This window comes from Macaca mulatta, chromosome 6, assembly GCF_049350105.2.
Source record: "Macaca mulatta isolate MMU2019108-1 chromosome 6, T2T-MMU8v2.0, whole genome shotgun sequence".
NCBI lineage: Eukaryota > Metazoa > Chordata > Mammalia > Primates > Cercopithecidae > Macaca > Macaca mulatta.
Genome location: NC_133411.1, coordinates 143,099,621 through 143,112,441, shown reverse-complemented (window position 1 = coordinate 143,112,441; position 12,821 = coordinate 143,099,621). Strand labels below are relative to the sequence as shown.

The 12,821-nt window shown below is 39.9% G+C and overlaps 1 protein-coding gene across 2 annotated transcripts in view; it reads left to right on the top strand.

Annotated features, from left to right (window-relative positions):
• The window catches only part of PPP2CA (protein phosphatase 2 catalytic subunit alpha), a 29,033-nt gene extending 16,488 nt beyond the window's left edge, over positions 1–12,545 (top strand). For both annotated transcript variants that reach the window (XM_015140928.3, XM_028849729.2), the window contains exons 2-7: positions 3,187–3,396; positions 7,327–7,500; positions 8,259–8,348; positions 8,835–8,996; positions 10,132–10,250; positions 11,792–12,545. In XM_015140928.3, the coding sequence (XP_014996414.1) occupies positions 3,187–3,396; positions 7,327–7,500; positions 8,259–8,348; positions 8,835–8,996; positions 10,132–10,250; positions 11,792–11,864 (828 nt within the window). In that variant the 3' untranslated portion in view covers positions 11,865–12,545. The remainder of the gene's footprint in view (positions 1–3,186; positions 3,397–7,326; positions 7,501–8,258; positions 8,349–8,834; positions 8,997–10,131; positions 10,251–11,791) is intronic.
• The last annotated feature ends 276 nt before the right edge of the window (positions 12,546–12,821 follow it).

Sequence of the window (12,821 nt, the reverse complement as noted above, 5' to 3'; positions counted from 1 at the left end):
TTAAAAATCAAACTACCTGATACACTAGTTAAATTCACTTCATAGTATCTTCTCTCAGGAAATGTGCCTGCATATGTATACAAAGGAGAAAATACTAGGATATATATTGCTGTCGTTTCACACTGCTCTGCCATTGTAATTGGTCAGGGGATACTCTGCCTCCCCTATGAGAAATTGACCAGCTGTCTCAATAAATGTTATATATTATTATGTATTGTTAGAAAAGCAGGCTGCTGAACAATATTGTTTCTAGTTTAAAAATGCAAAGGAAAACTACTGTTTCTGTAGACATACAGTATGTGTGTAAACTTTGTAAACAAAGTTTTAAAAGGATATACAGACAGTCCCCGATATTTTCGACTTAATGATGGTGTGAAAGTGATAGACATTCAGTATACCCCTCAGTTTATGATGGGACTACATCCCTACATCCAGATAAGTGTATCATAAATTGAAAGCATTGTAAGCTGAAAACACACTTTTGACTCGATTATGTTTACAATAGGATTATCTGGATGCAGCTGTGTTACAAATTGAGGAGCATCTGTACATCAGGATTTTATTGGTAACTGTGCCCAAAGGGGTTGGGATTGTGCAGGGTGCTCAAAGGGAACATTTCATTTTATCTGTGCCAAATTTTTTTATAAGAATGTATTACTGATTTGTATAGTTTAAAAAATAGATGTGTTTATCGTTGTGATTTGCCTAAATTGAAATAACAGCAACAAATAGCATTTAAACTTAATTTTCCTTCATGATTTGAATAGAAATTTTGAGTCACTTTTAGTAAGGAACTTCAGGCAGTCCTGAAAGTCAATTTTTTATTACTCATACAGAGGAGAGCCTTGCAGGTAAACAGATATTCACAGATGTATGTTAACATTTAACTTCTGATAGATTTAAATGTGAAAATTACATCAAGGCAAGATGTACACGGTATATAACCATCTGTTTTCTTATGTCATGCCCTTTTAAAACTTCTGAATAACTTTGGCAAGTTTCTTCTCAGTGTAGGACTTATTTCATTCAGTTATTTTCATTAATATATGATAGGTGCTGAAAAAACACTAGATGTGGTATTAATGCCAGACAGACTTGGTAATGGAATATGCCTAGTGAATTTGTGTTTTTTCGTGATAATTAATGGGAAGCTGGAATTACCCTGGAGAGAAAAATTTCAAAATGAAGTAGGATTTGATAATAATGGGTTGTACATATTTCTTAATAGATATCTCAGGCCGTTGTAGTGGCTAACACCTGTAATCCAGCACTTTGGGAGGCAGAGGCGGGCAAATCATTTAAGCTCAGGAGTTCGAGGCCAGCCTGGACAACATGGTGAAACCTCACCTCTACAAAAAATACAAAATAGGCATAATGGTGCACACCTGTGGTCCCAGTTATTCATGGAGACTGAGGCAGGAGGATCGTTTGAACCTGGGAGGTAGAGGTTATAGTGAGCCGAGATCACGCCACTGTACTCCAGCCTGGTCTTGAACTCCTGGGCTCAAGCCGTCCACCCTCCTTAGCCTCCCAAAGTGCTGGGATTATAAGCATGAGCCACAGTGTAAATTGAAAAAAGCACAGTGGAAATTTCTTCTAAACTCAGTAAAATGTTAGGTCACTTTAGGGATGTCACTGGTTGGTAGGCATCCTGAAATAGGCCCCCAAAAATGTTTGAAGACTTGAAAATAGTGGTTCTTAAACTTGGTTGCACACTGAGGAAAGGAAGGGTTGGGGTGTTTAAAAATTATTGATGGTTTGATTCCACTCTCCACAATTCTTACTTGATTAATTAGGGGAAGGGATGGGCGTTGGTGTTTTTGTTTTTGTTTTCAGACAGAGTCTTGATCTGTCACCTAGGCTGGAGTGCAGTGATGAGATCTTGGCTCACTGCAACCTCCACCTCCCAGGTTTAAGCAGTTCTCCTGCCTCAGCCTCCCAGGTAGCTGGTACTACAGTCATGCAGCTCCATGCCTGGCTAATTTTTTTGTATTTTTAGTGGAGACGGGGTTTCACCATGATGGCCAGGCTGGCCTCGAACTCCTGACCTCAAGTGATCCGCCCACCTCGGCCTCCTGAAGTGCTGGGATTACAGCTGTGAGCCACTGGGCCTGGCTGGGCATTGGGATTTTCGATGTGCAGCTAAGATTGCATTACCAATGCCTTGAACCCAGTCCTTGTCATGTGTGGTTGTCATGGCTTGTTAGCAACAATTCTCTGGTACTTTGTTTTGGTATCTTATGTAAAGAGGTCTCTCCAAGAGGTCTCTCCCAGTTACCCTTTCCCTTTCCTTTGTGACACTTAACACAGTGTACTTTTGGCTTGGTTACTTGTTTGTGGTCCTTCTTCCCTCTATGGTAGTGGGAATGAGCCATCTTGTTCACCACTGTATATCCAGTTGCTAGCACGGGACTTGGTACATAGTAGTCACTCAGATGGCTGAGCAAATGATTTTCTCATAGGCATGGGCCACGGTGCCTGGCCAAAAACATGTTTTTAAAAAGTCAAACAGGGCTGAGGTGAGGTAGATTATGCATGTAATCCCAAGCCTTGGGAGGATGAGGTTGGAGGATCACTTGAACCCAGGAGTTCGAGAACACCTGTGCAACGTGGTGAAACCCCATCTCTACAGAGAAGTTTGTGAAAATTAGCCAGCCATGGTGGCGTGTCCCTGTGGTCCCCGCTACTGAGGTGGGAGGTGGGAAGATTCCCTGAGCCAAGAAGATCCAGGGTATAGTGAGCTGTGATCATACCACTGCACTCCAGCCTGGGTGACAAAATGAGACCCTGTCTCCAAAAAAAAAAAAAAAAAAAAATTGAATCTTTGAGTGCTGTATTGTAGTTAGAACTCTAAAGGTAAGGAAGTAGGTACCTGAATGTCCTGTTCCATTTTCATTGATTTTATGTGGCTGCTAACAATTAGTATTTACTTAGATGGCAATTTGATAGGTTTTTTAAAAACTCCTGGTATTGATGATAGGAATGCACATTTTTTTCCTAGGTAACAGGGTGAGATACCTAATGGATTATAATCATATCTCGCTTATTTTAATGGGATCATAAATGCCTGCAATTTTATCTTAGACTGAGTCTGCCCCTTAAGTTACATTAAGTGTAAGTAAGCAAATCTTTGTTAATATTGTTTAATGCCAAATGTATTGCCTTATTTTTGTCTCCCATCTGTAGGCTAAAGAAATCCTGACAAAAGAATCCAACGTGCAAGAGGTTCGATGTCCAGTCACTGTCTGTGGAGATGTGCATGGGCAATTTCATGATCTCATGGAACTGTTTAGAATTGGTGGCAAATCACCAGATACAAATTACTTGTTTATGGGAGATTATGTTGACAGAGGATATTATTCAGTTGAAACAGTTACACTGCTTGTAGCTCTTAAGGTAATTTCAGTTTTATGTTGGGGGTTGTTGAAATGGGTAAGACAGTCCTCTTGAATGTTTTTTTCCCAATTATTTTCTCTATCTGAATGTTAAATAAAACAAAATTCCACATTTGGGAATGCGTATGTTCAGGTTTCAGACTTACAAATCATAGGCGTCTGCATTCTGAGTAAGGGGATGGTACAGAATCAAAACAAAAGGAAAAAAAGAATGCGTCAGTCAAATTGTTTGAAAAAATAGGCTGGGTGTGATGGCTCACGCCTGTAATCCCAGCACTTTGGGACACTGAGGCAGGCAGATCACCTGAGGTCAGGAGTTCGAGACCAGCCTGGAGAACATAGTGAAGCCCCATCTCTACTAAAAGTACAGAAAACTAGCCGGGGGTGGTGGCGGGTACCTGTAATCCCAGCTACTCTGGAGGCTGAGGCAGGAGAATTGCTTGAATCCAGGAGGCGGAGGTTGCAGTGAGCTGAGATTGTGCCACTGCACGCCAGCTTGGACAACAGAGTGAGACTGTGTCTCAAAAAAAAAAAAAGAAAAGAAAAATGTTAGAGGGCTGGTCAAATAGATATTTTAGTTCAGTAAATTGCGGTATGGAGAGATAATATAATTAGGTTTGTGTTTTTAGATACTTTTGAAGTATTATAAATGTATAAACATACCAAATGTCAATGTTTACATCAGCTGGTCACGGTGAGTCGTGGCTGTAATCCCAGCACTTTGGGAGGACAGGACAAGGTGGGCGTATTGCTTGAGTCCAAGAGTTTGAGACCAGCCTGGGTGACATAGTGAGACCTTGTCTACAAAAAAATAGTAATAATAATTAACCAAGTGTGGTGGCACAGGCCTGTAGTCCCAGCTACTCAGGAGGCTGAGGTGGGGAGAGTTGCTTGAGCCCAGGAGGTCGTGGCTGCAATGAGACTTGATCTTGCCACCCCACACTGTAGCTTGGGTGATGGTGAGACCCTGTCTCAAAAAAAAAAACAAGGAAGAATCTTGTTCAAGTAAAAAAGATTTTTTCTGAGGAAGAAATTCAAGAAAACATTTGCTGTAAATATTTAACAGTGAATATGTACATTATAGTTTATCTCAGTTGAATAGTTTCCAGCCATTAACCATGACAGTAATAATCTAGAATAGGCTGGGTGCAGTGGTTCGCGCCTGTTATCTCAACACTTTGGAAGGCTGGGGAGGGCGGAGAGGATCACTTGAGTCCAGGAGTTCAAGAACAGCCTGGTCAACATAGACCCCATCTCTACAAAAAGTTAAAAAAAAAAAAAAAAAAGCCAGGTACAGTGGTGTACACTTGTAGTCTCAGCTACTCAGGAAGCTCAGGTGGGAGGATCACTCGAACCTGGGAGGTCAAGGCTACAGTGAGCCATGGTGCACCACTGCACTCCAGCCGTGTGACAGAGCAAGACCCCTGTGTCTTCAAAAAACAAAACTCTAGAACAATAGAAATGATAACTGAAAAAAGCAAGTTCCAAAATTACATGCATTACATGCCAGTTGTAGCTTTGCAGAATGTACCGATGATGATCTGAACATGAAGCAAAACATGGTAAATAGCTGTTAGGGTGGCAGGCTTCCGCCTTTCCCTTTAAATAAATTGTTTGACTTTATCTTTACCTAAAAATCTTGGGGAGATTTTTAAAAAAAATTTTCCTAGGCAACAGACTGATTTTTATTAAATAATATTCAAAATGATAAAATGACTGTCACAGACTTTCCTAATATTAGAGAAGCATTGAGATGTGGTTTTAGCTTGAGCTGAATTTTCGTGATTAATATCTGAATTGTGTAAAATGCTACAAAATATTTTTGGAGGTTGTTATTTTCTGCAGCTGTAAAATGAAGGAGTTGGACTAGATGGTGGAAGGTTTCTGCGGTGACTCCAAATACTATGAAAAGAGCTAACCTGTGCTAAAAATAAAAACCCAGGATGAATCCAGTGCTCAAAGAGGAATGAGTGTGCTACCTTTAAGAGTTTATGCAAGCAGCCTGGGCAACCTAGTGAGACACCATCTCTTCAGAAAACAATTTTAGCCAGACATGTTGGCATGTGCTGTAGTCCTAGCCACTCTGGAGGCTGAGGTGGGAGGATTGCTTGAGCCTAGGAATTTGAGGCTGCGGTGAGCTACACCAGTGCAGTTGAACCTGGGTGACAGAGTGAGACCCTATCTGGGGGGGAGAAATTACTCATGGAGGTGTAATGGGCTGAATTGTAGCCCCCAAAATTCATTTGTCTAAGTCCTAACCCACAGCACCTCAGAATGTGACTGTATTTGGACAGGTAATTAAGGTAAAGTGATGGGGTCACATGGTTGGACCCTAATCCAGTGTAAGTGGTATCCTTATTAGAGATTAGGACACAAATGGGGAGAAGATAAGAGAGATGGAGATGATGAGCATCCATAAATCAAGGAGAGAGGCCTTCAGAAGAAACCAGCTCTGCTGACACCGTGATCTTGGACTTCTGCCTCTGAAACTGTGAGGAAGTAAATTTCTGTTGTTTAAGCTGCCTGTTCTTTGATGCTTTGTTGCGGCAGCCTTAGCAAAAGAATACCGGGAGAGAGGATGTTTCTTTCAGTAAATGGTGCTGAAGCAAATGGATCAGAATGTATCGTAGATCTAAATGTAAGAGCTAAAGCTACAAAACTTCTAGAATAAAAAACCAGAAAATCTTTCTCAGGTTAAGTAAAGATTCTTAGATATAACAAAAGCACAATCCATAAAAAATTGAAAAATTGGACTTTATCAAAATTAAGATTCTGTTTCTTCAAAAGATGACACCAGAAAAGAAGTACTTGTATTCAGATATTAGAAAACAAAAGCAAACAACAACAAAAAAACAACTTTTATAGCTCAATAACGAGACAGATAATTGTTAAATGGAGAAAATATTTGAATAGATACTTTACCCAAGAAGATGATACATGAGTGGTCAATGAGCACATGAAAAGCTGCTTGATATCAATTGTAATCAGGGAAATGCAAATTAAAGTAGCTGAGATACTACTTCACACCTATTAGAATGGTTGTAATCAGTAAGGTTGATAATACCAAGTGTTGGTTAATACCGGAGATTAAACTCTTCATGCATTGCTGGTGGGGATATAACATGGTCTAGCTACTTTGAAAAACAACTTGACGGTTTCTCAAAAAGTTAAACATTACCACATGATCCAACAATTACATTCCTAGGAATCTTCCCAAGAGAAATGAAAGCATATGTCCACAGGAAAACTTCCACGCATATGATTATGGCAACATTATTCATAGTAGCCAAAAACCTCAATAACATAATTACCAGTTCATCTTACCTGTGAATAGAGAAACAAAAAATGGTATAGGCGTACAGTGAAGGACTGTGCAACTATGAAAAGGAACAAACCACTGATCTATGCCATTACATGGGTGAGCCTCAAAAATATTCTAGGTGATATTAGCCAAAAGACTACATTTTGTATTCCATTTATATGACATTTCTAGAAAAGACAAACTTAAGACAGAAAGTAAATCAGTGGTTGCCAGGAGCTAGAGTGGGAGTGGAGAGTGACTGCATTAGGGATCTTTTTGGGATAATGGAAAGGTTCTAAAACTGGATTGTGGTGATTATTGCATAACTATAAATTTGTGAAAAATTATTGAACTGTAAAGTAGTTTATGTGGTTTTGTATGCCATTGATTATGTTTGGTATAAAGTTGGTGGTAGAGGGAGTTTGATTTTAGTTGAGATGATGTGGGCAAACATCCCATGGGCATTTAAACACTGTGTAGAGCTGTGGTTTTGGTTCAGTATGATATGAGGATGTGTGTTGTTTTTTCAACAAAATTGTAACTCTGCATTTTTTGCTATAGAAAGTTTCTTGAATTTTCATTGGTTTTTGAAAGAGCTAGTTGTTTATGTTTTGCATTTTGTTGTTTTAGGTTCGTTACCGTGAACGCATCACCATTCTTCGAGGGAATCATGAGAGCAGACAGATCACACAAGTTTATGGTTTCTATGATGAGTGTTTAAGAAAATATGGAAATGCAAATGTATGGAAATATTTTACAGATCTTTTTGACTATCTTCCTCTCACTGCCTTGGTGGATGGGCAGGTATGTGGATCTAAAACTCATTGCTGATTATTTCAGAGAATCAACTTCCTTTAATGTTCAGGTGCTCCTGACTCTTTCCACTGTTATACCCCTTTAGGGATATTTTTTAGTAGATATTGATAGCATTCATTCAAATTTTAAAAAATTAATTTGACAAATGTGTCCAGCTTTTTAAAGTGCATTATTCTTTATATCAGGCACTGAACTATATGATGGGATCACAGGGGTGGATGATGTAGCCCATTTATTCTCTCAGACTGTTTTTGGACAAGTCTGGGAGATGTAAGGAACTAATTATTGTGCACACAAAAGAACTTATAATAAAATTTTATGAGCATGGAGATACTAGTCTCTGGCAGGGGGCAGGAGTGATATCCAAAAAGTTTTCTCAAAGGAGCTGTTTGAGGTGGAGTCTGGGTGTGACAGTGATGTTCTATTAGGAAGAATGGGAGTGTACTCAATCGTTTAGAGTGGGCTGGAGCAAAGCTGAATCCTGCAAAGTCAGGCCTCATTCAGGCAGAGCACAGAAACACCAGAGGGGCCAAGTGATGGGGGCGTCCAGCTCATTTTTTAAAAATTTTTATAGAGACACAGGGTGTTGCTGTGTTGCTCAGGCTGGTCTCAAACTCCTGGCCTCAAACAGTCCTCCTGCCTCAGCTTCCCCAAGTGCTGGGGTTACAGGCATGAGCCACTGTGCCCAGCCAAGAATGTTTACAAATTTTTTAGGTGAGGTTAACCTTTTAAACCACTCTTTTCAGATCTTCTGTCTACATGGTGGTCTCTCGCCATCTATAGATACACTGGATCATATCAGAGCACTTGATCGCCTACAAGAAGTTCCCCATGAGGTATGACTTTTATTTGATAAAATCTTTCCAGAAAACTTATTAAAGAGTGGAGAGGTTTAATTATAAGATCATTAGATGTATTCTCTCTTATAATTCTCAAAAACAACTTGAGGTGTGAACACTCTTGTCTGCCCTATTGTTCAGAAGAAGCTGACATTAAGAAACCTGCCAAGATCACAGCAGCTGTAGAGCTGGGCTTATTAGGACCTAGGTTGTCTGTCTTAGACTCTGAAATTTGCATAATATAGGCAGATTAATTAAGGCATGTTACTGCTGGGTCCCATGGATGTCAGCTGTGTCTCATAAAGTCTACTGGAAAATACATATTACTTGATGCAGATGTTTGACTTCAACTGCATAATCTACTAGCGTTGTCCACAAACATCACTCAAAGAGGGTGACTTAGGGTGCTGCTTCTGATGAATTACTCAAATAATGTGTTAACCATGTTTGTAAAAGGCATTTTATAACGAAGTTATTTTTTAGGGTCCAATGTGTGACTTGCTGTGGTCAGATCCAGATGACCGTGGTGGTTGGGGAATATCTCCTCGAGGAGCTGGTTACACCTTTGGGCAAGATATTTCAGAGACATTTAATCATGCCAATGGCCTCACGTTGGTGTCAAGAGCTCACCAGCTAGTGATGGAGGTATGCTTCTATTATTTGAAATATGACTTGTTTTTTAGTAAACTTAAGGAGAGAAGATATTAGGGAGTTTTAAATTAATGACATTTGTGAGAAATTCCATCTATTCCTTCTGATGAGTTTACCATTATAGCCTGAGCCTTTTCAGTAGATGCACACTACTAGAATTAAAAGCTCAAGTTGTTGATTACAATGAATCCATTAACATGTTTCCAGAGAAATCTGAATGACTAGGAAGTACTTGGGATCTAAGAGTGGGAAAGTAAGATGTAGGGAGTTGGGGTGTGTATATAATATTTTATGATCCCAATGTCATTTCATATATTTAACATGTATGTATGTAGGAGAGACTGGAAAGAAATACACCAAAATGTTCTAAGTGGTCCTTTGGATGGTAGGATTACAGGTAATTTGAAAGAAGAGAAGGGAAAGAGGCAAAGGTTCTTGACATGCACACTGATTAGCATGTTTCTAAAATAAGGTGCTAATTAGATTAATACTAGTACAACTCTGTGGTTATCAATAAAATCTGACTTTGCTAAAGATAAATAAATTTGTGAACAATACTAAACAAAAAGTAACAAAAGTAGCTCATGCATTCAGATGGATGGATTTTGAGGAAACAAGGCTGGAGATCCTAGAGGCATATCACATTTGTTCCTGGGCAGTGAATGACTTACAGGCCTTTACCTGTAACTGACGAAATTGGTAAGGTTCTGATCTCCAGGATTAGGTATCTACTTCTCTAGGGAATGGCCACTTAAATACTCATTCTTAAATCATGTTTTAAGACCACTGCAATAGAAGAGGCTAATGAGACACCATCATTTACAGCAAGGCAGATACATGAGAAGCAGTTCATTCTTCGGTGGTCGCCACTGTTTGTTAAAGGCTTTTTTTTTTTCTTTTTAGTACTAAAAGCAAATTTTGTAATTAGGGGGAAAACAAATACGTATGTATCTTACAGGTTGTATGAAGTACAGCAAATTATTAAGTCAACCAGAAAAAAAGTATTAACATTTCTTAAGCCCCTTTGGCAGGGGTGGGAATGAGTAGAGATTTTTTTCTCTCTTGAGTGAAGTAGCATTTAGTTGAATTGAGGGAGTAAAGTAAGATTTTTGCCTCCTTTTCCTTGTAGGGATATAACTGGTGCCATGACCGAAATGTAGTAACAATTTTCAGTGCTCCAAACTATTGTTATCGTTGTGGTAACCAAGCTGCAATCATGGAACTTGACGATACTCTAAAATACTCTTTGTAAGTATTTCTACTTGAACATTTTATTGCATTACTGAATATGTAGGTTTTTGGTTTGTTTATTTATTTTGAGAGAGAGGGTGTCACTATATTGCCCAGTCTTACCTCAAAACTCCTAGGCTGAAGTGATCCTTTCACCTTGGCCTCCCAGAGTGTTGGCGTTACAAGTATAAGATAACAGTGCCGGCCAGGCACGGTGGCTCAGGCCTGGAATCCCAGCACTTTGGGAGGCCGAGGCGGGCAGATCACGAGGTCAGGAGATTGAGACCATCCTGGCTAACATGGTGAAACCCCGTCTCTGCTAAAAATACAAAAAATTAGCCAGGCGTGGTGGCGGGTGCCTGTAGTCCCAGCTACTCAGGAGGCTGAGGCGGGAGAATGGTGTGAACTTGCAGTGAGCCGAAATCGCACAACTGCACTCCAGCCTGGGCGACAGAGTGAGAGTCTGTCTCAAAAAAAAAAAGATACAGTGCCCAGCCTGAATACATAGTTAAATGTGAGGTTTAAGAGTTTAAGGGGGCCAGGCACGGTGGCTCACGCCTGTAATCCTAGCACTTTGGGAGGCTCAGGTGGGTGGATCACCTGAGGTCAGGAATTCAAGATAAGCCTGACCAACATGGTGAAACCCCGTCTCTACTAAAAATACAAAAATTAGCCCAACGTGGTGGCACATGCCTGTAATCCTAGCTACTTGGGAGGCTGAGGCAGGAGAATCTCTTGAACCTGGGAGGCAGAGGTTGCAGTGAGCCAAGATACCACAACTGTACTCCAGCCTGGGCAACAGAGCGAGACTTCATCTCAAAAAAGAGTTTATTAAGGGATTATACTATGTTAGATTCCAACTTTTATTTTTAAGTTTTTGAATGGACCTACATTGAAACACACCCACAGGAACTTATTATATATAGATCCTAGTATAAATTACTAGGTTTTTCACTTTTAAAACCATGTTTTGTGTTTTTTTGTTGTTTGTTTTTTCTTTTTCTCCCCCCCCCCCCGAGACGGAGTCTTGCTCTGTCCTCCAGGCTGGAGTGCAATGGCGCGATCTCAGCTCACTGCAAGCTCCGCCTCCCGAGTTCACGCCATTCTCCTGCCTCAGCTTCCCGAGTGGCTGGGACTACAGGTGCCCGCCACTGTGCCCGGCTAATTTTTTTGTATTTTTTTAGTAGAGATGGGGTTTCACCGTGTTAGCCAGGATGGTCTCGATCTCCTGACCTCATTATCCTCCCGCCTCGTCTTCCCAAAGTGCTGGGATTATAGGCGTGAGCCACCACGCCCCGCCAACCATGTTTTGTTTTGTTTGAAATTTCAGTCAAGGTAAAAACCATATTTTTATAAAAGCATAGTCTCTGTGGCTGAATTTGCCTTGACTCTTTCAAGGGGAGTACGGTTAACAGACCATTATCATTAGGGTTCTGTTACATTAAGACAAGCTGAAATTGGATAGGAAGTGTAAAGTTTGAAAGACTCATGTTCTTGATTTTGATTGTCAGTACATGGAGGTCTTGGAACATAAACCATGAATCTGTCTTGTTTTTCAGCTTGCAGTTTGACCCAGCACCTCGTAGAGGCGAGCCCCATGTTACTCGTCGCACCCCAGACTACTTCCTGTAATGAAATTTTAAACTTGTACAGTATTGCCATGAACCATATATCGACCTAATGGAAATGGGAAGAGCAACAGTAACTCCAAAGTGTCAGAAAATAGTTAACATTCAAAAAACTTGTTTTCACATGGACCAAAAGATGTGCCATATAAAAATACAAAGCCTCTTGTCATCAACAGCCGTGACCACTTTAGAATGAACCAGTTCATTGCATGCTGAAGCGACATTGTTGGTCAAGAAACCAGTTTCTGGCATAGCGCTATTTGTAGTTACTTTTGCTTTCTCTGAGAGACTGCAGATAATAAGATGTAAACATTAACACCTCGTGAATACAATTTAACTTCCATTTAGCTATAGCTTTACTCAGCATGACTGTAGATAAGGATAGCAGCAAACAATCATTGGAGCTTAATGAACATTTTTAAAAATAAGTACCAAGGCCTCCCTTCTACTTGTGAGTTTTGAAATCGTTCTTTTTATTTTCAGGGATACCGTTTAATTTAATTATATGATTTGTCTGCACTCAGTTTATTCCCTACTCAAATCTCAGCCCCATGTTGTTCTTTGTTATTGTCAGAACCTGGTGAGTTGTTTTGAACAGAACTGTTTTTTTCTCCCTTCCTGTAAGATGATGTGACTGCACAAGAGCACTGCAGTGTTTTTCATAATAAACTTGTGAACTAAGAACGAGAAGGTCAAATTTTAATTGTATCAATGGGCAAGACTGGTGCTGTTTATTAAAAAAGTTAAATCAATTGAGTAAATTTTAGAATTTGTAGACTTGTAGATAAAATAAAAATCAAGGGCACTACATAACCTCTGGTAACTCCTTGACATTCTTCAGATTAACTTCAGGATTTATTTGTATTTCACATATTACAGTTTGTCACATTGTTGGTGTGCACTTTGTGGGTTCTTCCTGCATATTAACTTGTTTGTAAGAAAGGAAATCTGTGCTGCTTCA